General features: G+C 38.4%; 1 protein-coding gene across 5 annotated transcripts in view; it reads right to left on the minus strand.

Moving 5' to 3' along the window:
* CLASP2 (cytoplasmic linker associated protein 2) overlaps positions 1–14,306 on the minus strand; it is a 378,890-nt gene extending 364,584 nt beyond the window's left edge. For all 5 annotated transcript variants that reach the window (XM_032238129.1, XM_032238126.1, XM_032238125.1 and 2 more), the window contains exons 1-2: positions 13,148–14,306; positions 3,992–4,070 (exon numbers count right to left, since the gene is read on the minus strand). In XM_032238129.1, the coding sequence (XP_032094020.1) occupies positions 3,992–4,070; positions 13,148–13,342 (274 nt within the window). In that variant the 5' untranslated portion in view covers positions 13,343–14,306. The remainder of the gene's footprint in view (positions 1–3,991; positions 4,071–13,147) is intronic.
* Positions 14,307–24,138: the final 9,832 nt, after the last annotated feature.

Raw genomic sequence — 24,138 nt, forward strand, 5'->3', positions numbered from 1 at the left:
TAACACATTTTATAAAAAAGCATATGACTTTCTGAGCTAAACTTATTTCATCAACTGTACAACTAAACTGACTAAATTGTAGACAAATTGATTAAAGGCACACGATATGATTTTAATATGCTAATCCATTGTGTTCACTGAGACCTTCTGAAATAGTTCAAAACTTTTCATTGTACATATGTTCAGTAATTATTTGCCTGATTGTACTGGTAAAATTTCTTTTTTCCAAAACGTTTATTTGCAATAGAATACCAGAGAGGCTGAAATGCTCTTATATATCTTGTCCTTGTTTCAAGTGGTTGATGGAAAAAGTGTTGACAAATGTTTGTCCATTAATCATTTTGCACAAAAGTTATCCTATCTGTTCCATGTAAAATCCCAAGAAGCATTAATGGCAAATTATGGCATATATCACATTACAGAAAGGGCATATGAAGATGTTCTAATCTTGAGTGTACACCTGTTGTATTTCTAGTTGTAAATGCTACAATTTTTGCTTAATAATTTTATTGAAGTTTTTAAAAATTATAATACAAAGCTAGAAGAAAAAGGAAACTAAAATTCAAAATATGCATAAAGAAAGTAGAAAAGAAAAAAGTAACAAAAACAGTATTTAAAAAGTTACTTCTCCATCATATGGAGAAGAACCTAATATATTAACTGTTTATTGTCTCTTAAAGTAACAAGTAGAAAAACATCTTCTCCAATTACCTAGCTTTTATCTCTATGAAATTCATAAATCATTATATTTTCAATCCTAGTTCAGCAAAAATTCCATTAGGATTTACCAGAAATATCAAACAAATAGTTTATCCCTGATTAATAGTCCAAGTTTATATTACCATGTGTCTTTTTGCTCTGATCTCTAAATAATTCCTATGGCATCGCAGGATTTAATCTTCCATCGCTAATTGGTTGTTTTTTTTTAAATCCCATAAAGTAAATCCCATAAAGAAATATTAACTAAGATTTCTTGTTTCCATTGATTGTATATACTTCCTTTTTCCCCCATAAAGAAGTATCATCTAGAACAGAGTTCCCCAATCTTTCTGGCTTTATGGACCGTTATGGGGGAGAGGGGATGTTTCCGTGTGAGTGGTAATCATGCGCACATGCAGCACCATTTATGCAAGCAGCAGGCATGTGTGTCTGCCCCTTGTGCAAATGGAGTGTGCGCACACATGCTCACCTGCTTCTCCCACAAGTGAAGATGTGCTTATATGCGTGCTCACCTATCAGTCCCGTGACCTGGTTCCAAATGGCTCACAGTCTACTAGTCGACCACGGTCTGGGGATCCCTGATTTAGAGTGAAAAGGTTGCCTGCCAGAGATTTGGTTCTTATGTGACCAAGTCTTTTCGGCAGACAGTTCCTTGAAAGTTAAAGGCCTGTCTGCCAGAAGGATCCCCCCCACCCCGAAAAAATGGGACTAAGTATCTCTGAAAGGCAGATCTTTCATTCTGTCTACTTTATTTTATTTTAATTTTATTTAGTTTGTCAAACCTGTACAAGATAATCAAGTATAAGTATAAACATGCACATGAACAAAGAAAATGAGTACAAATAAATAGGGACGGTAGGACAGGGATGGTAGGCACGTTGGTGCACTTATGCACGCCCCCTTTACAGACCTCTTATGACCCAGGAACTCACTCACAACTGCAACCAGGCATACCAGGATTGTGGTTTTGAGATATACTTACATATATAACATCTCATTAAATTACTGCTTCACTCAGTAACTGAAGATTCCTGTCTCAATTGTTATCATAAATCAAGGATTATCCGAATTTGATTATATATTTGTTTTTCAATTCTTAAAGCAAAACTAACCACTTTATAAGCCAGAAGATGACTCAGTAGAGTTCAATATGAAAATAAATATATAAGATCTCAGTCATTAATATTACAATCACAAATGCAATGTTGCCCAATATGCTTAGTGAGACCATTGCAAAGGTGGGTTAAAAGGAGAACCAAATAAAACACCCTTGACACCATTAACAATATTAAGGAACAAGAAACTCAGATGAAAAGGCACACTAGAAAATGAATATGTTTGGAAAGGTTCTGGGAAATAGAAGATGGGGAAGTGGAAGGACAGAATCAACAAGATTATTGGAATATCCTTGGATAACCCAAGAGGTTTTGCTGGGGACAGTGCAAACATTTGTTAAACCTTTATTTACGCAGCCAAGTGAGCTGAACCAAATTAAACGGCTCCTAACTGGCTTGATTTAATATATGACTGATGTGTTATGATGACATATAATAATGTTATAGATATCATAGACCTGTGATGATGAACCTAGGGTATGCATGCTGGAAGTGGCACACACAGCCATCTCTCCATCGCCTGTTTGTTCTTCCAGTTTCCGGTGCTCCCCCCTCCCGGCACATGCGCTCCTATTTCAGCACTCGGTGCCGAAAAGGTTCGCCAACATTGTCATAGACCTTCGTCAGTATTAGTGGGAGTGGTCTTGGTGGTTTTTTGGTTGGCTGTTTACTGTTTGTTGGGCAATACCTTGATTGTGGTATTGTTTGCTGCTTGATTGGGTTTTGTGTTCTGGTCCTTTTTCCCCTCTGGTCTTTCCCCCCACTTTCTGGCTTGTTGATTATCTTTTTTGAATAATGTATAGGGTGTTTATGTCTATGTTGGCTGACTTGTCAGGGTACCTTTTAGGAATTCTCTAGCGTTTTTGGATTTGACTTGGTTTAGGATAGTCACAGCTTCCCAATAGAAAGTATGGTTAAGTCTGGCCATGTGTTATAAAATTAAGGAGCTTTCATTATGTCTTCTGGTTACTAGTTGGTGTTCATGGATGTGCTCTGTTAGTGTTCTGCCTGTTTGTACTATGTAGTGGCTGTTGCAATCTTTACATTGTATGTTGTGGATGACTCCTATTTTTTCTTCTATTTTATTTAAGCTTTAGGCTTTTGTTGATTTGTATACTCCACTGATGTCATGTGGTTGTAATAGTCTGTTGGTGATTTCTAAAATGTTTTTGATGTATGGCTGTATTATCCTTTTCCAAGTTTGTGTTGGTTATGCTGTATTGGGTTGAACCAAAAGACCAGTCTAAGGATTTGAGCTTCATTTCTCTACCCTGCTGAAGAAGTTCAGTTCCCTTTAAAGGCAGGTCTTTTCACCAGATTCCAGAGATGAGAGAGTGTCCTCTCTGCAGGCAGTAAGAGCTTGTAACCTTCCTTGCCAGCTTTGCAAATGGCAATCACATGATTGCTGGGCAATTGGCAACCAATCATAAATACAAACAGGTTACCAAGCAGATCACAATCACACGATGACTGGGGGGCAGACACAGTGCAACGTTATATTGTCGTCAGAAGTGCCCTTACACTCAGGTTGTAAAGTACCCTTAACAAGATCATTGTAATTTTGGTGGTTCAACAAGTTGTCATAAGTCAGCAATAGCTGTGTTCTATATATAAATCTATTATTATAGCTCTCTATATATATCTATTACTATAGCTCAGTGATGACTAACCTTTTTGTCCTCACGTGCTGAAAGCGTGCGTGCGACAATGGCATGCACATGCCCACATTCATAATGCAATGTGTGCGCAACCCCACTGTGCTCTCCCTGCACATGTGCCCCCCAGCACATGCCCCCCGTGGCCTGTTTTGGGCCTAGCAGGCTTCCCTGAAGCCGCACCCTCACACTCCCACCTGCCCCTGCGAGCATGACCCCCTTCCCCCCATGCATGCACATGTATCTCCATGTGAACACCCCCTGCACATGCGTGGCAGAGCCCCAAAAATCAACTGGCAGTCTGGAGGCATGCACATGCGCAGTGGAACTGAACTAGGGTGATGGCTCATATGTCCACAGAGAAGGCTCCATGTGCCACCTGTGGCACATGTACCATAGGTTCACCATCATGGCTATAGATTCTCCATTATTATAAATTTGTGATGTACAGCTCAAAGATCAAACTTATTTTTATATAGAAAAAATGTAAAAAATACTTACCAGTTCCTACATAGGTTCTGAAACGTCCTAATAGTCTTTCACCAAAGGCACCTAGAAGATCTAATCCAAGTAATGATACCTATGGACACATATTTAAAGAATTAAAAAGATATTGTGGTAATCACCCAACCATTTAAGGCAAATATATAGATTTGAGAATGAGAATCTGTTGTATTGAATTTCATTCAGCTACAGTACAGGTAGTCCTCATCTTACAACCACAACTGAGGCCAAAATTGCTAAGCAAGAAAGTGGTTAAGTGAGTTTTGCCCCATTTTATGACCCTTCTTGCCACATTTGATAAGTGAATCACTGCAGTTGTTAAGTTAGTAATACGGTTGTCAAGTGAATTTGACTTCTCCATTGACTTCGTTTGTCAGAAGACTTCAAATGGTGATCATATGACCCCAGGACACTGCAATAATCATAAATATGAATCCATTGCCAAGATCCAATTTTAATCATGTGACTGTAGGAATGCTGCAATGATCATCAGTCATTTTTTCAGTGCCATTATAACATTAAACAGTCATTAAACAAATTGTTGTAAATCAAGGACCACTAGTACTATATGCTTAAAAAACAAATGTTATAATTTTAAATTGGAAAGAAAGCACCACATTGAATCTAGTTTGATACAGAGAAATTAATTAAATTATAACTACCTGCTAGAACTTATTTGAATCAAAATCAATTCAGTAGAGATTCATTAACCACTTTTAAAAAGTCTTTATTTTCAATTGTAACAGGTTTTGACATTGTTCAGGTCAGAGGTGGATTGCTCCCGTTTTGGCCTGAATCAGGCAAACTGGTAGTGGTGGTGGTGGGAGGCTCCACCCATGTGTTGCATGCTCGCACAAGCACACATACAAGCACGAGCAAACTGGTAGCCCCAGGATTTGCAACCCACTTCTGCTTCAGGTTTAAAAAATACTTTTATCAATTAATGTATTTTGTATTTTACATTAGAACATTATGCTCCATTTGGATTTGGCAAATATTGTACATTCACTCCCTTCATTAGATTATTGTTCTTAATCTATCATATGGAATCTTAAATGTTAACAAGGTCAGAAAATATATATGCATGTATTTTTTTGGTAAAGTGGCAGCCTAGAATTCTAAACTGATAAATAAAATTCAAAAGTATAAGGCAAGCAGTATTATTAATATTTTTCTCAAAAATTGAATTTTTACTTTAGTTTAACATTTTATTGTTATAATCAATATTTATTACTGTAATCAGTTTGGCATATAAAACACAGTATTTTTCCTGGGAATAAGACTCATTAGAATATTGATTTGCTTTGAAGGAAGAGAGGGAATTTATATAGATTGCAGGTAGGCAGCACAATAATTTTTCTTTACATTGAAGTCTCATACTGGTAGTCCTCAACTTATGACCAGTTAGTTAAGGACCATTCAAAATTATGATGGACTTCAAAAAAGCAAGTTACAACTTGTCCTTGAAATTATGGATGCTATAACTCTCCACAGAAATTGGTATTCTGCATTCATATAAGAGGCATGTGATTGTAAAATTGAATCCAGCCACATGGTGCCTCGACTATGACTGCAATGACTTCTAATTGAAATACCAGGTTCCATTATGTTGTAAATTGATGACCATCTATATGCCGCTACATATACAAACTCTAGGATTCCAGGAGGTCCAATGATTGAACAAAAAAATGTATGGGGGGGCACAAATTGCTAATTTTCTTTCTATTTTCTATAAATTGTGTTACTTTGATTCGCTCAGTGTCCAAGGATTTGTAAACATAGGGAGCTATAAACACAGGGAATTTGGGGGTAGGGGAGATGATCCTAGTACACATCCATTTATACATCCAGATTGAAACTCTAGGTATATTAGATTGCAAGTCTGATAGACTTAAAGGGAAAGTTAAAGATATAATTAATACTCCATAATAGAAACATTGGTTTTAGTTGTATTTCTAATAGTTGTAAAATATTAAGAATGCTTATTCCCAATTTTGTACATTATTCATCAGTTTAACTGAAAAAATAACATATCATATAAAAATTCTACATCTCTTGGTTTTATATTTTACTTTATATATCCCTTTGATTTACTATATGGTTGCAAATAATCCAAGTACCCACTATCCCTGTTTTCTAATTCCCTCTCTTCTCCTCTGAATTCTTTCCAGGCTCTAAACTTGTGTGTGTGTGTGTGTGTGTGTGTGTGTGTGTGTGTGTGTACGTACGTACGTACGTGTACACACACACATACACTATCCCTAGGAAATATTACATGTATTCTAGAAAATATTACATACACATACAGTATACAAGGAGCCAACAGCAGAGAGGAAATTAGAAAATGAGTATCCTTCTATAGAAAAATTAAATATGACTAATCTAGAAGAAAAACATAAAGTGAATCTAATATCAGAAAAAAAATTAACTGTCAACAAGATCAAGGAATATCAGGATTTTCTAAAAGTCTTTAAATTCAGTAGTTTAAAAAATGGAAAATTTTGAAACTGCAGTTTTAACAGACAGTAAACAGAAAAAGCCAATTTTGTTGTGATAAAAAATCAAAACTGGATGATGGAAAATTAAAATAACAAACATTAGAAGTAAACAACAGGAATGGTACTTTGGAAATTAAAATGACTATAAAAAGATGGATAAAAATGATCATTACAAAAGGTAATAGTGGGAAAAATTGTGAGGAGTCAATTAACTTAATTTGAATGCATAAAATTAAAAAGTGGAGAATAGAATGAAAGCCAAGTGCCAGGTTAAATCCCCACTCTCATCTAATACCCAGAGGGCATTAATAGCATGAAGGCAAAATTCAATCACAATATTAGATAATTAATATCTATTCTAGAAAGTGATGTTTTCTGGTCAGAACTATCATTACTAATTGTCTAGATATTGTATCTCAAAACATAACTGTCAACATAACTATCCTATCTTTCTCTGCTTCCTAGTGCAGAGCTGCAGGAAAAATTACATTTGCAAGCAATACAATTGGAATATTTTCATCTATAACAATAATGATGGAACAGCACTAAACAAACCTCTGTAGTGAGCAGAGCGCCAAAAAGTCCACCATCTCCAATTTGTGATTTAGTTGCTTAAAATATGCTAACTCCCACCAATACATATCTGTGTTTAAAAGTAGAGGCAAGACAACAGATGCTGGTGAGTTATTTGTATTTTAGAATTCTTCACTATTCATGATTCCAATGTGATAAACATTTTAAAGGGATGTTTAGTTTTATCTTTAAGCTAGTAATTATCTTTAACCTATAACCTAATTATATTTGCATGTCAGAAACACCAAAGCAGTTCCATGATAGAGGGATCAGCTGGTTACATTACCATTGCCTGGAGGACATGCAATTGGGGCGATTTTTGTGTCCCTGTTAAGTTGCCCATTGAAATGATACCCATCTATCTACTCGCAGTTGTGCATTTTCAAATTGCGAGTGACAGGCAGGAGTGAGAGACGGGAATTTACCCAGCATCCTAATCATGTGAGCCACCACGCTCCCATAGCTAAAAATTTGAAACTGTTAAAATCAATAATAGCTCCTATGAAACTTTACTGTAGGAGAAAGAGTGGCAGAATCTGGGACAGTTAAAACACAGATTAGCCAAGTATCTCTAAATAGCCACAAGCAAATTTAACTAACATTTAGCACCTGCTAAGAGTTAGATAAGGGTCAACAGTATTAAAGGGAACATCACACTTAGTTTGCTTGTGGTTATATAGATTCTTGGCTGATCCTAGAATGCCACTCCTCTATTATGTCATATACCAATTTATCTTTAGAGTTACATGATTGTTTATTTCAAATTAAGGTATATAATCTTATACATATTTATCTATGAATATATAAAACCCACTTTTTAATGAATTCATTTTAATAAATTCATTATCTATTGTATAAAGAAATTCTATAAAGCACTTTCTAATTTTATGATAAAAAGTATATTTAAAGCCTGGCTGAAATAAAAAAAATATCATTATAATATTTAACATTTAAAATAATTTTTAGGAAGAAGGAGGGGCTTAGCAGTGAGAAGACAGATTTTCAGGCTATTCCTGAAATTCCCCTATTCCGAAGGAAATTGGACGGTTCATTTCGGACCCAAGCTGTCCCTGAGAGACAGTGAAAGGTAGGAGGAGATCCAGTGACCCCAGAGACGTTCGCAAATCCCTGAGGGCTTGGAATTTAACCTCCTTTGCCAGTGACTTCTGGATTAGCTGTAAGATAACTGAAACTGCAGGTTGCCCCTAAGAATGGCGTGAGTGTTTCCAGCTGGTAAGGTGATTTTATTACTCAAAGAGAGATGGTCCGCATAAAAATTTAAGCTAATCGAAACCAAAGAACAGAAGAATCTAGCGGCGACTTCGATCTCTTCATTGGTTTATGGACGGTGGTTACTCTATTTTTTAAATGTTTTAAATGCTACTTACATGGACAAAGGAAAGATTACTCCAACATCTCCTCTGACTCTCTGTAAGTGGGCTGTAAACTAATTTACTATAATTTGGCTCCCTACAACTTGACACTTTTATTGCTTGGCTGGGTTGGTCTAAGATCAGATAAGATTGTACAGCTCCCAGCTTGTTTTTACTTGCAAATACCTTAAAGTTTCTAAAGGGAAAATACTAACTGCGTACAAAAATGGCGTCTGTTCAAATTTCAAATGATTCATTTCAAATGATTTTTTCCGCACTACAAAAGTTATCTGACACATACGACAGATTTGAGAGGAAGCTGGATTATTTGCTGTTTCTAACAACAAAATATGAAGAAAAAAATGAGAATGTTGAATGTTTGAATGTCCCTGAAATACAAATGAAGGATGTCAGAGATGAAGATTTTCAATTTGCTGACATTCCGGGCATCTGGTTTACCTCTGAGGGAGAAAAAGATGGAATGTCTGAAGGGGGGGCAGCCACACAGAAGATTTACTTCAAAAGACAGACCGTAGGAGGAATGAGAAGCATTAAAGAATTTATACTTTATGAAATATCATTTGCAAAACTTTTGATACCACCATTGAGAATTAAAGGCAAGCTGAAAAGGGGAATAAGCGGAGGACGGCAACATTATATGAGAGGCACCTTAAGCAAAAGGGTGCAAAGATCTTGTTTGGACTTGCTCATAAAGACGTTTGGAGAACTTGATCCACGAATGGCAACAGGATTAAGGAGGTTTTGTTATTGGAGAGACACAGGCTGATAGATGGAAGAATATAATTCAAAATTAGCTAAACCTAATTAATTTTATTTGTAATAGACATAGTTGAATAATAATTGATAATGATAGTAATGTATATAATGTGGAGTTGATATGATAAATAATAATTGGATATGAGAAGGGAAGGTTAGAAATATTTTTGGACCATATATAAAGATTATTAATCACAATAATTATCACTATTAAAAAATAAAATAAAACTATATACAGTTAAATCTTAACTAATATGGGGAAAATGCTATGATATACAATATAATTACATAAAGAAAGGAGAATGATAGTAAACTATATACATGGAGGATGGAATTTTTGGTATTAAATATTATGGATGTTTAGCTAAAACAGGATATGAGGATTTGATGTTAATGGAGGATTTTATAAACAAGTAAATGAAATGCTAGCATGTGGTTATGGATTAAATCTTTGGCATAGTTAAGGATGAAGGATGTTTAAACAACTGTAGTCAACTAAAAGTGTAGGTATGATGATGTCAATATGGTAAACATTTGAGTTAAGATATTTGAATTAATATGAATTAATGGAAGAGATGCACAAAAACACGTAACCAGCTGATATACTTTTTTATAATATATACTTGTGTTTTTCTTTTTTTCTTTTGTTTTTTTTTTGGTTGTTTTTTTTTTTTTTTTGGTTGTTTTTTTCCCCTGCCTTGTTTTCTGTTTTTAGTCTTTTTTGTGTTTTGATTTTTTCTTTTTCCACTGGTGTGGGCATGTGTTGTTTATGTAACAAAAAATTAAAAAAATTTAATAATAAAATAATTTTTTAAATGCCTGATTTTTTTTGTAAAGCAAAGATTTTTAAAAAACTCAAATTTTTTGATAATGAAATATTATCAATTTCAAATAACTGTACTTTCATAATATTCATCAACAGTCTATGACTCTATTCTAGCTAATACATTAAGGTTTGGTCACATAACTATCTTCTCACTCATTTTTTAACTGTTTATTATTAAGTTTGCATATATTAGTGAAACTTCATTTTTATGAAGCAATTGGGGGCAGAAGTGCTTGTTATTGCTGATGTTAAATTGGAGAACAACAGTCAATTAAATAGGGGAGTATACCATCCATGATAATGTCACTAAACAAATGACACAAATCATGTTATTTGCATCTCTTATATAAAACAAGAATCTCATTATTGTAATTAGTTTGTTGCATTGCTGTCTGCTAGATTAAGGTTTAACAATTTGACTTCCAAAAAGTGAATTAACAGTAAAAAGATACAGAACTGAGAAATAATTATTCCAAATAAATAAAGTATTTTAAATATTAAAATAGATTGAGAATGTCTTTTTCATTTATGTATTTACAACATCCACTAGGTTACCATTACATTTATTTGCAAGATGTCTAATAATGTTCAAAATTTGAATCAATTATTCACTATGTGATCTATATGATGTATATAACTTAATCTCTGGAGTAGTCTTGGAATCAATAGAAACCTGAATTGTATAGCAATACTGCCACCAAATGATGAAAATGCAAGCAAAAAGACACCACTCAATACTTCTGAACTAGATATTCTATTACTAGTAATACAATAATATACTGGAGCTTTATATTATAATCTTAGGGTTTTTTTTAATGAGTCAAGTGGTCTGGTACAAATCTGCTCGACCATCACAGATTTTGATGAAATTTGGTATGAACATGCACACACGTCCCCAATGAACATTGGTAAAGTGTTACGTTTGCCAATGCAATACTTGTAGAGATACAATAATTTGTTTGATCCTAATGGAATTTATTTGCAGCATCCTGCTTTCTTCCTTCGGAATGTATATACATGTATATTTAATTCCGTGGATGTTTCTGTCTCAATAGGTGAATGGATCTGTCGACGTCAGTATTTGGTTGGTTGATGATTGCTGGAGGCTGGCTTGAGCAGTCAATCATTTAGTCGTGCCGCCAATTCCGTCATATGGTGATTTGGTGAAACAAAATCAGATGGTGAAACATTCACTGGATTAGATATATATATATATTATATATAAGATTTTTACAACCCCCGGTATGCCCAAATATGGGAGGAAGGTCACTACTTCCATTCTCTGTCCTTCGGCTCGTCACAAGAGACCGAAACCCAATATTTTTACTGTTGCCTTTTTGTTACATTTTGTTGTATTTGTGCTGATAAATAAATAAAGGGAGACTAGTATAGATCTATTTCAAGCTATTTAGCTTTCATCAGCTAGCCATACCCTTCAAATCCCAGTAAGGGTACATACATACATACATACATACATACACACACACACACACACACACACACACACACACACACACGTTCCGAAGGAAGAAATAGAAGAAAGCAGGATGCTGCAAGAAGAAACTTGGAAAGTTAGCAGCACAATAGCTGGCACAAGAGAATCATCACCAGTTTGTGCAAATTGATTCAAATTTGATTTCTGTCAACAAAGTTTCAAATGACATGATTAACTTTGTGGCCAAAATGTCCAATACTGTCAATCCGAATTTAAAATTGGCTGACATATTTCCCGATTGTTATGTTGCCTGCATTTATGACAAAAATGGTGGATAGGCAATGCCATGGAAATTTTGAAATCAATACTTCTATTCTGGCAACCAAGAAAAATCTGCTTAGAAAATCTGAAATATGAGTAATTTAGAATTTTCTACAACACCAAATGGAATAGTCTACAAGTTAATATTATTTAAAATATTTTTGTTGCTATTTATGTTTTAATGGGAATATATTAAAGCTATTAAAGTTACTTCTTTAACAAATGAAATATACTTATTAAATAAATATCTGACTCCTCTGGAAACACTATATCCCAAGTAACTACATTGACTGTAAAAATATAAATTTAAAACATACTTACTTTGTTTCTGGTTTAATGGATTGCAAATTCTACCAAGTTCAAGAAGAGTCTTAAATACAGTATATACAAGGATTACAGTTCTAACATGCAGTTTTTATAGTCAGTCTATAATGAACATGAATGTAATACAAGTGGTTCTCAACTTATTACTTAGCAGCCATCTGAAGTTATTACAGATCTACCTGTGCTACTTATCACCTGGATTTGAAGTTCTGATAGTTGAGGTCCCTCAGGCATGTGATCAAAACTTCAGGTGCTTCATAAATGGGCTATATTTACAGCTTCTTGCAGTTTCTCATTTTCAGTGACCTATAAACCAACTTACTTCGATTTTTTTGTAAAACTGCATACTATTGGTTCTCTTAATGTTTGCTGCAAAAAGATCATAAAATCAGAACAATTATATAACCAGCCCATTTTAGGATTATCATGGCTTATTGGACAGGCTCCAATACTGTACAGTCATATATTGAGAACTACTTGTATTCTCAAGGAAAATAATAACCCACATATATATTAGGATTATTTCACCCAATGTTATATTTATACTTGTCTGTTGAATGACTGTTTTTTAGAAGGCCAGATCCTGAAGATGAAACTTAAGTATTTTGGCGACCTAATGAGAAGGAAGGACTCACTGGACAACAGCCTAATGCTGGCAATGATTAAGGGCAAAAGAAGAAAAGGACAACAGAGAATGAGGTGGCTGGATGGAGTCACTGAAGCAGTCCATGTGAGCTTAAATGGACTCCGGGAGATAGTAGAGGACAGGAAGGCCTGGAAGAACCTTGCAATGGGTCGAACACAACTTTGTGACTAACAACAATTGAATATACACACTTGAGTGTTAGTGAATTAAACAAAACTGATTTTTTACAAAGTAAAAGGATAAAATTGATATTAAATGAACCCTATGACAAAAATTCAATTTTTGAAAAATTCGCTTCACTGACAGAGACCTTAGTGAAAGAGCAACACAATACCTAACAAGAATCAGAATTACATCAGAAATACAGGTACAATTATTACCTTATAATTACTAGAGTTAACCCATCTTGTTAATTCATCGATTACTTTATCAAGACACTGTTGATCCTGCTCAAGATCAGTAGAAATGCTGGGATCATTCAAATATTCCAGAAATTCCTGGCCAACTTGCAACCTGCGGCCCACATCTTTTTGTTGTACTTGTTCACAGAAATAATCCATTTTGCCATGCTCCATTGTATATTGGACCCAAACTTTCCTGCTCTTGATAAGTCTGTGTAAAGGAATCACAATTTCTCAAGAAATTGTAATAAAAGAGATTAAGGAGTTTTCTGCCCATCAATAAGGAGGTGAAGGAATGTCTTGTTTTGCTTCCTTCACCAAAGTTAACTAGCTATAAACCAATTAACTATAAACTAACACCAGTCTTTCAGGAACAAAGTCATCATGAGCCAAGCATACAAATTCCGTGCAAAGTATCCAGGGCTTGCAATGCAAGTTCCGGGGGGAGAAAATACTCTACATCTAAACAAAGTTTAATTGGAGGAGTAAGTGAAGATTACAATGTCTTATCGGGTCTCGCTTTTGCAAAATCTCTTCACGAAGATCGACGGCAGGAGCGCGGTGAGACACTTCAGCAGATAGAAGGCTAGGAGCCTCACGGCCGGACAAATAACGCCGCAGATAGAGCCTGTGCTTCTCAATTTCAGGCGCCGCCAGCCACCTCACCACTTCTCACCGAAAAGTGAGCAATAGCGGCCGTTCCTCCTAGTCAGAGGAAATAGGAAGCCGCTAGAACCGCTGTTTCGGGGCTGGGGCTAAGGCGGAACTTTCATACTCCCTGAGACAACCCCGAGCGAGGCAAGAAGGCTTGAGTCGAAGAACAGCAAGAACGAAATCAAAAAACTGTTTTGCTGGCTTTTCTCCACTCCGTCCTGTGGAAGTTACGTCCAGTTCCAGCCACCGTTAGCCAGCCAGAGGCGCCACTCACTCCATGGAAAACCCGGCCTTATCTACGTTCAGCCAAGCTCTCAATTTAACAGCGTCGCTTCTTTTGAACGACTCGCCGTCCAAAGAGCCCCAACGCTCTTCCTGCGCTTGCGCAAAATTGTGGCCTGTCCCCTTTTCTAAATCATCCTTTCGTTCTCACGCCTGGTCTAGATCTGTGCCTGAGCATCCGCTCGCACATTGAAAGACCATATTTGCGACGCACCGCTGCAAGGGCTTCCCCTGAATGAGTTGCGTGCGCATGCGCCCTCGCTTTTATGCTCTCTTTCGGAACTTGGTGTTCTATTATTGGCATCTCGGCCCTTAGGGAACAGGAGATGTATTTAATAACTTAATGTTGTGCCGATATTTTTTGTGTGTGTGGAGATGAAGTAAGACCAGCAGAACAATGCATTAAAAGGATAGAGCTACGAAATTATGATTTCAGCCTTTCTTGAAAAATATTTAAATGAATTCCTACGTTGGAAAAAAAAATCCTTCCGGTAGGGCAGTACTCCGAGGCACTCGTTGTTGGTTTACTTTGGTGCTCAGAGTTTGTGGTAGTGACTACTTTGATGGGGGGAAGGGGGGAAATACCGAGAAAGAAAAACAGTTGAGGGATCTTACGTACAGTATTGTTTTAACCAAATACAAGTCATTGTTTTTTCTGAATTTGGAAATGTACTCGATACATGGAAGGATTCAGAACTTAAGCACTATTCAATATTAAATAAGACAGGACAATTTAATTTCATATAAATTAACTTTATCCCTTTTGGAATCCATACTCTGAAAAGATATCTGACAATTTGCAGCATCAAAAGATCCATAAGAAAAAATACAACTGATGAATACTAATGAAGGCATCAAGCCATCCCTTTGCACCAGCCCAAGCTATAGTCCTTAGGCAGAAAATTAACAGCTTTTCTGAATACAAGCAGGTCAGGCGCCATTCAAATCTCCGGGGTCAAGTGGCAGATGTTGGAGAAATCCTCAACATCTATACTCAAAAAAACAGATAAATGTTAAACTTATATCCCACTTTTCATTCAATAGTTCGGATGGCATATGTATCATTCCCCTTTCTGATTTCCTCCAAATAATTTATAAAGTAGGTTTGAATTAAACAGTGATTGCCCAATGAGCTTCCATGGCTGAAGGTGGTCCAGAACTTGGGCCTTCCCCATGCTACTTCAAAATTTGATCTTCCATTTTTAATTCCTGCCAATTGTCTAGTAAGGCCTGGGTTTTGTTATTTGTTAACTAACATAGCTACCTTGTATTTTAATTTGATTTATTTTGTCTCTCTTAAAATGATCTTCAGGTTTATTAGCTTTTAACATTCCTAAACTGATAAACAAGCTGGAGACTACCTCCAGATAAGAAAAGTTCAACTTGGGGTCTGGTTTCTCTCTTTTGGAAACATTTCCCTTACAATTACGCCCCTTCAGACCTCATTTTAATGAACATGTGTGATATTATTGGCTGCAAATATGTAACATGTTTAACTACATGTAACTGATTTCCTATGAAAAGATGTGGTTATTTTTATTGTCCAATCAACTTTCCTCGTGCATTTTCTTTGTTGTGTTAACTACAAAAATAAGGGAAACAAGGCTCTCTTTCTTTTCATAGAGAGACCCACTTTATCAGGGTACAGAAGGAGCATAGTGATGAAACCAATATTTGCTGTTTGCTTCTGATATGATATACTGCTAGAAATTATTTGTTAGGAATTAAACTGTTATTGGCTTCAGCTCATATTATTGTAGACTGTCAGAAATTAGTTACCATATTTTTCGGAGTATAAGACGCACCGGAGTATAATACGCAGCAAGGTTTTGAAGAGGAAAAATTAAAAAAAATGTTTTTGCACTCTGCAAACCTCCCCCAAACAGCCTGTTTCCCCACCCCCCACCCCCAAAAAAGGCATGGATAGCCCTTAGGGAGCTTGCAGTGTGCTCGGGGGTGGTGGTGCAAAAATGAGCAAAAAATAACCTGTTTTATGTTTTAAAAAATGGGCCAGTTTTTCGTAAAAAAAAAGAGCATGGATAGCCTTTAGAGTGTTTAGAGCTTTTAGAGTGTTCCTGGGGGCTGGGGTAAAATTGAGCAAAAAAAAACCAGGCCATTTTCCCAAGACTCCAGGAGCTCTCTAAAAGCCTCATACAGGCTCTGCACGGCCATTTTGGTGAAGGGGGTGGGGTTTGGGGAGGCAAAAAATGCTGAATTCAATGTATAAGACGCACCCAGATTTTCAGCCTCTTTTTTGAGGGAAAAAGGTACGTCTTACACTCCAAAAAATATGGTATTAGGAATTAATTCTAGTTTATTTTAGCCTTGATATTGATTGGCATTAATGCAAAGTTTGTTATCTTGCTTCTGTTCTTGGCTTCAAAGCTAGGCATATCCTTGAAAATATAGAAGCAGTTACTCAGGAATATGAGGCCATACAGATAAAGGAACCAAAGTAGGGAGTTTTCCTGCCTCATAAATAGTACCACAGCAGAGAGTTATCTGAAAGCATTCTGCTGAATAAAGACCTTGGCCAGAGAGGGAACACCCCCCCCCCAACACAGGTCTATAGGCAGTAATGGTATCCTCTTTCCTTCACTACCGTTTCAGTAGTGGGAGCTCACCTCCATGCTCTCCATTGGTGGGCTCCAAAAGAACGCCGAGTTCTCCCCGTTGGTGGGCTCCAAAATGAGCCAAAGCCACTCTGTAGGGGTGGCGAAGCAAAGAGGAATACTCTGAGAGGTTGAGGAGAGCCACATCTCTCATATCTGACCCAGAGGCTTTTTTCCCTCTTAACCATGATGAGAAGAGGCAGATGGCAGCCGATGACTATCTAAATATTGTGCAGACTTTGGTGAAGAGTACATGAACTGGCTGAGAGGATATTTTCTGTTAAGATTTGACCCCCAAGGAAATCTAGGGGAATATTTATTTACAAGTTTCTGTCCAAATGGCAAACAAGCACTTTAAAAAACTACTAAACTGGAAGGAAAAGAATCAGTGAGAGGAAAAAAATATACTGTAATTTTAATTTTAATACAAATATATATGAAGAGTGAAATATGGGAATTATGAATAAGAACTAAGCATTAATTGAAAAATTAGAGATTGAATGACGATATTATTAAACATGCCTAAAAATATAATGATTAGTAGTGAAACAATAAAATAAAACAATTAGATAAATGAAAGAATATAATTTAATGTAAGCATGTGTATTAATAACAGAATTATATGGATTGGATGAATGGAAAAAATATGAATAGATCTACCCCATATGTTTAAATAAGATTGTGATTGGTATTAGAATTGTACTTTGGAACATTGAACTATGAAAGAATGAAGGATGAAACTTTAATATAAATAGATGTGAAGAGTTAAATAAGGGAAATATGAATAATAAAGCAGGCGAAAGATGGAAGACAGAAAAAAAATGTCTTTGAATATTCATGCTGACATGAATAAAAGTTAGAATAGAGATAGAAATAAGATAGAAATAATAATAAGAGGGAGGCTTAGAAATTAAAGAACGATAGTATCAGGTATATTTAAACAATATGAAACAATGAAAATGTAATAACCATGAGTAATAATACTATGTTTACTTGTATCAAAATGTATGATACCCAAATATCACATTGTTCTCATTGATATGTATAAGTAATATAAAATAAAAAACTTGACCAAAAAAGAAAGAAAGAAAGAAAATGGAGCTCATTGGTTTGTGAAAAAGCTCCCAGAAAAGAATTGTAATGATTGGTTTGTATGGAGAAAGCATTAAATGGGATTTTTGCATGTGAAATTGGTTTACACAAGCAGTCTGATTGCAGTGCGAATGTATGTTGATAGTAAAAGTTGGTATGAATGTACTTTGATTCCCTTTCATATAAAGAAACAGTAAGTTGCAAGGTTTTTGACTGCTGTCAGAGATGCAAAAGATATTTTTAAGGAAGATCATGGATTATAAACAGGCACTAAAAGCTGAAGCAGGTGTCCATCCAGATGAAGTGTATTAAAAAGGCATTTGTGAGTATTGAGAAATTTGGTGAGTTGTTAACTTTTCTTTCAGCTTCTAGTGTGTGACACTAGTTGACTCTGAAGAGAGGTAAATCTTATTTGTAAACTAATTGAAATTCTAATGAGTGTTGGAAGAAATATCCTTTTGGGTTCAGTTCCAAGTGGGGAGAAAGACACTGGAAAAATGGTGGCTGTTTAGAATGATGGTTTTTAAAGGTGAATAAGACCACATGGTTTGAGGTCCTGGGGGGGAAAAGGAAGAGATGCTGAGAGAGCCTTGTTTTTATGTTCTCTCTGGGCCCCACCTTAGAACTTCCCGTTCCTGTGTAAGAAATGTATTCTGATTGGTGGTCAGACTCCCAGGGGGCAGCGGTCTTAGCTAACTTTGTAGGCTCTCTGTCTCCCAGACTTGATTGAGCCTTAGCTGGGTGATGATGTAATGAAAGGGCATTGGGATTCCTATTATAGCTCTGCCTGAAGGGGGTAGATCTTTATTATGTAGAATAGACTAGCTCAAGCCTTAACGGTCCATTGACAAAGGTGGGGGGATGAATGTATGCCTCCCTTTTAGGGAAAATATTTTGCCCTTTTAATATTTCCTAGAATATTTCATTCTTCTAGGAGAGGGGTGGGTGCTAGCTTCCTAAAATCCCCCCTTTTTTCAAAACATGTGAGTGGGACACACATGTTCTTGGCAAAGGATTAAAAATTGATCAGATCAGGGAGACTTGATGGGTGCTTTTAATTTTTTTCTGATGCAAAGGGAAAGGCATTGATAGAAGCAATAGAGGATTCCCTCAGTGGTGCCCAAAAGGAAGGCTTTCCACCATGAAGGTCTAACAGCCAGGGCAAAAGTACTGGGGAAAAAATTTAACTCTTACTTTAGTGCATCTGGAATTTGTGAGTCCAAATTGAGATTACCAAGTGTGCAATCCACGCTATTTAGTATTTTTAAAATTATTCACAATGAGCCCTGAGACTTCTAGTAATGACAACATCAGTGCAACATATGCAGCTGGGCAACATCATTTGTGAGTCACAGCCAGTGTGGGAATAATTGCAGAGACCTGCTCCCACAGGATGTCCCATAGAGCACACGAAACAATGAAAGCGCAAGGGATGTGGAAAACAGGATAAATGACTCATAAAACTAACTGGACATAGGCAACTCTGGCTGCCTAAGTGATAACATTGTATGCTAATGAGCGTAATAATAAAAGGGGGTTTTGGAATCTGTTCTGAGCTCTCATCCTGAGACATCTTGCCTGCGTGTCTTATTCCTCATGAGAGACCACCACACGTGGTGACCCCGACATGATCCTGTGCCGATGGATATGTCCCTGCTAACCCTCTGCTTATCGCCTGGAATAGGCTCGGTGCACCCAACGATGTCGCTGGCAACTGACTCTAATTCCTAAGTATAGGGGGTGGAATGTCTGCAGCTCAGAAAGTGCATGTTGAAGAGCTTAGGCAATTAGGCAGGAAAAAATATTTAAGCACCCAAGACCAAAAAACTACCAAGCCTCTCTCTAAATCAGAGGCTGTAAAATTGCTTGCCTACGTTTGGGCTAACTGTCCATCTTATCCGGAACATGGTTCCTTAAAAGCTTGGACATGGAGGAAAATTGGCGCAGTCCTCCACCAAGTTCCGAGGGCTCCCCCAGATGTTCTTTGTCTGTGGAAAATTGCCTATACATTGATTCAGACACATGCTGAATCCCCTCTTCAGGCGTTGTTGGATCCACCTCCTTATCAAACAACGTCTGTTATGTTAACAACTCCTGCTCCAGACTTACAGGTTTGCCAACCCACGGCTCCTGAGGGTTTTTCCCAACCCACGTGCTGTCAGACTACTGCTGACAGCCCCTCTGGCCATGCCCAACAACCAGGAATTATTAGAGGAGCTTATCAAAAAGCAATAAAAGAAGGCGGTTTAGATGCCTTCGATTTGCAGGATACTGAGTTGTTTCCAGTTGCATACCAAAATACACAAGCAGGTATTGTTTTTGACTGGGAACCCGTGCCTCTGGTAATGATTAAAGAATTAAAAACTGCGGTAAAGGATTATGGAATTACCAGTCACTACTCCAGAGGACTTAATTCTCTAGCGGGTGCCTATCAACTGCTACCGCAGGATTGGAAAGACTTGGCTCGGATGTTGCTTAATGGAACCCAGTATGTGGTGTTTGAGTCAGAGTGCAAAAGGGAATGCTTAATAGTCCTACTATGTGTCAGGCTTTTGTGGATTTTGCATTACAACCTTTCCGTAAATCTCATCCTACCTTTTTGGTTTACCATTATATGGATGACATTTTGGTTGCGGCTCCTGGCCCAAAGGGTACAGTACAACTTGTGCTATCGGAGCTTGTTACATTATTGGCCACGTTTGGTCTTCAAGTAGCCCCAGACAAGATTCAGACCGATGAACCTTTTTCCTACTTAGGCCATAAGGTTTTGGCCTCGTACTCATCTCTGGTAGTACGCTCCATCAAAATACCCTCGCCTTTGACTTTGGTTGCCTTGCAGCAAATTTTAGGCACCATAAATTTTGTAAGACCCTTTTTGGCTCTTGCCACCACGCAATTAGCCCCATTTTTATGGCATTAAAGGGACCTTTAAGCCCCTCTTCTATTGTAATTCTTACTCCGGCCCAGGAGCAAGTGTTTAGTTTAATAAATGAGGCAATGACCACCCGTTGGGTGGATTGAGCTCTACCAGACCACCCACTCTCATTGGCAATCTTTGCTACTCCTCCATTACCCACTGGGGCGCTTATACAATGCCATGACAAAAAAGTTTACATTGTAGAATGGTTACATCTCCCTCATATCCCACGTAAGTCCATCAGTGTCAGCACTCCTTCATTGGATAATCAGGAAAGAAAACCACGAGCCTCCATTGATAGAAATCAAGTGTACTTTTACTAATTATAAATGATCAGAAGCGTAGCAAAGCGAAGACTGATTATTTAGGCGCGAAAGCAAATGATATATAGAATAACCCATTCCCCACCCCTTGGCATCCCAGTCACAGTCCAATCATATTTCTCCCAAGTGTCAGGTGCGAGATAACTTCGAAAGGCATCATCAAGATGGAATGTTGTTGCCGTTGGCCTTGGCGGGAAACCTGCTCCGCATGCGCAGTAAGACAGGCAGCAGAAACTCCAGAATCTTCCTCCAGAACAATTAGTAGTCCCCTCCCAAATACCATGCCCCCTCTCCCCGTTTCAATGGCAGCCGAAGCAGCAGCAAAGCAGAGGCTGACATCCGGCCCTCCTCCGGAAAAAGGCGGTCAGGCCTGGAAAATGACAAAACACAAGCAGACGAACAACACAAAACAGAAAAAGAAAAATAGGGGGGGGGGAGAGAGAAAGTCAGGAAGGAGAGGCAACTAGGGCTTGTCAGGATAAGCAGAATAGAACTGGCGGAGCAGTTGGGGGGCCTGGAGATGGGACTTGTCCACCCACTCGGCATGAGACTGGGGAAAATGCTTCCAAGCCACCAGGTACTGAATCCGATTCCGTCGTTTTCGAGAGTCCAATATTTCTCGAACTTCAAAATGCTGTTCACCATTTTTTTAGACATTTAGACATTTTATTAGGATTTATAGGCCGCCCTTCTCCCTGAGGGGACTCAGGGCGGCTTACAATCACAGGGAAGGGGGTGCAATACCAAAAGACAAACAGTAAGTGAACAAAATAAAATAATAAAACACAACTTGCATTCAACAGTCAACACTCGGGTGGGTAAATTGGGAACCTATCCCCAGGCCTGATGGGAGAGCCAGGTCTTAAGGGCTGTGTGGAAGGTCTGGATGGTGGTGAGGGTACGAATCTCGATGGGGAGATCGTTCCACAGGGTCGGAGCTGCAACAGAAAAGGCTCTCCTCCGTGTAGTCGCCAGTCGACATTGACTGGCAGATGGGATTCGGAGGAGGCCCAGTCTGTGCGATCTAATCGGTCGGAGGGAGGTAATCGGCAGAAGGCGGTCTCTCAAGTACCCAGATCCACTACCATGGAGTGCTTTAAAGGTGGTCATCAGTACCCTGAAGCGCACCCGGAGATCGACAGGTAGCCAGTGCAGCTTGCGGAGAATGGGTGTAATGTGGGCGAACCGCGGTGCGCCCACTATCACTCGCGCGGCTGCATTCTGGTCACCATCAATCAATAGGGGGGCAAGTGGCGGATCCACTGGCGGACGTAAAGATGAAAAATAACAGGTTTAATGAGATTAACGTGGAAAACAGAATATACATGGTTGAGGTGCTTGGGTAGCTGCAAGCGAACCGAAACAGGATTGATGACTTTGATTATGGGAAACGGGCCCACATACTTAGGGCCTAATTTCTGCCGGATCCGTCCTGGAAAGGTTCTGCCTCCCTCATTACTTGGGGCCGTGGTTATGCCGCAGTTGAAGACGATGGTAAAATTATCTAGACACCTGCTCGCTGTGTTCGGCCTTACATAGTGCCTGCTGACACTCCCTCGGTGTAATACAACAGCGCCAGATGGAGTCAATAAATACTGGGCTTGCAGTCAAATGCAGGCCATGGTACAGTTTGCCAACTCCTCGAAAAAAGGAACTTATGACATACCTAATATGTAGCTCATATGTGGTAGAAGGGCTTACCACGAAATTGGCAAGACGTATGTATGTTGGGATTGTTGGTCCCGGGTATATATGCTATGAAAGAATTACCTAGTGGAAGAATTTGAAATAAATGAGACACCTTCTCTGAATCCCCCCTGACGTTGGGAGGATCATCCTGGACTCAATTTTCTAGAGGTGTTCTCCCTCCACTAGGCGTTGCAATGAATTATAGAGATTTGCATAAGTTAAATAATTGGACTGTTGTTATGTTTAATGAAACTATTACTGCTCTAAATTTAGTTAATCAGGAACTGGGGGAAATATGTAATATAACATTGCAGAATTGTTTTGCTTTGGATATTATTTTGGCTGCAAAAGGTGGTGTTTGTGCTTTGATTCATTCACATTGTTGCATGTACATTCATGATAATCAACCTAATATTTCTGCCACAGTGGAAAAAATGGAGTCCTTGGTATGTAACAACCCCCTGCATAGTGATGGCTCTGGTACCATCGACTTAGGGGGGGCTCTGTGGTCCTGGCTACCTGATGGCTCCTGGCTGAGATCACTGATTCCTGTGATAATAACCATCATTGTTTCAGTTTCAGTTTCAGTTTCACTTTATTTGTATGCCGCCCTTTTCCCTGGGGGGACTCAGGGCGGCTCACAGTTCAAAGGTGGGGGGAGGACAAACAATGTACAACTTAAAGACACAACATCATTTAAGAACTCAACAGTCATACAATTCGAGTAGGGGTTAGAGTCTTTAACCCCAGGCCTGCCGGGATAGCCAGATTTTAAGGGCGGTGCGGAAGGTCTGGAGGGTGGTGAGGGTCTGGATCTCCACGGGGAGTTCGTTCCAGAGGGTCGGAGCAGCCACCGAGAAGGCTCTCCTCCGGGTAGTTGCCAGTCTACACTGGCTGGTTGATGGAATTCGGAGGAGGCCTAATCTATGCGATCTTATCGGTCTAGTGGAGGTAATTGGCAGTAGGCGGTCTCTCAAGTACCCAGATCCAATACCATGAAGGGCTTTGTAGGTGACAAGTAGCACCTTGAAGCGCACCCGGAGATCAACAGGCAGCCAGTGCAGCTCACGGAGGATAGGTGTTACGTGGGTGAATCGAGGTACACCCACGATCGCTCGCGCGGCCGCATTCTGGACCAGCTGAAGTCGCCGAATACTCTTCAAGGGCAGCCCCATGTAGAGCACATTGCAGTACTCCAGCCTAGAGGTCACAAGGGCACGAGTGACTGTTGTGAGGGCCTCCCGGTTCAGGTAGGGACGCAACTGGTGCACCAGGCGAACCTGGGCAAATGCCCCCCTGGTTACAGCTGACAAATGGTGTTCAAAAGTCAGCTGAGGGTCCAGGAGGACTCCCAAGTTGCGAACCCTATCTGAGGGGCGTACAATTTGACCCCCCAGCCTG

The sequence above is a fragment of the Thamnophis elegans genome, chromosome Z (assembly GCF_009769535.1).
Source record: "Thamnophis elegans isolate rThaEle1 chromosome Z, rThaEle1.pri, whole genome shotgun sequence".
NCBI classification, from domain to species: Eukaryota; Metazoa; Chordata; class Lepidosauria; order Squamata; family Colubridae; genus Thamnophis; species Thamnophis elegans.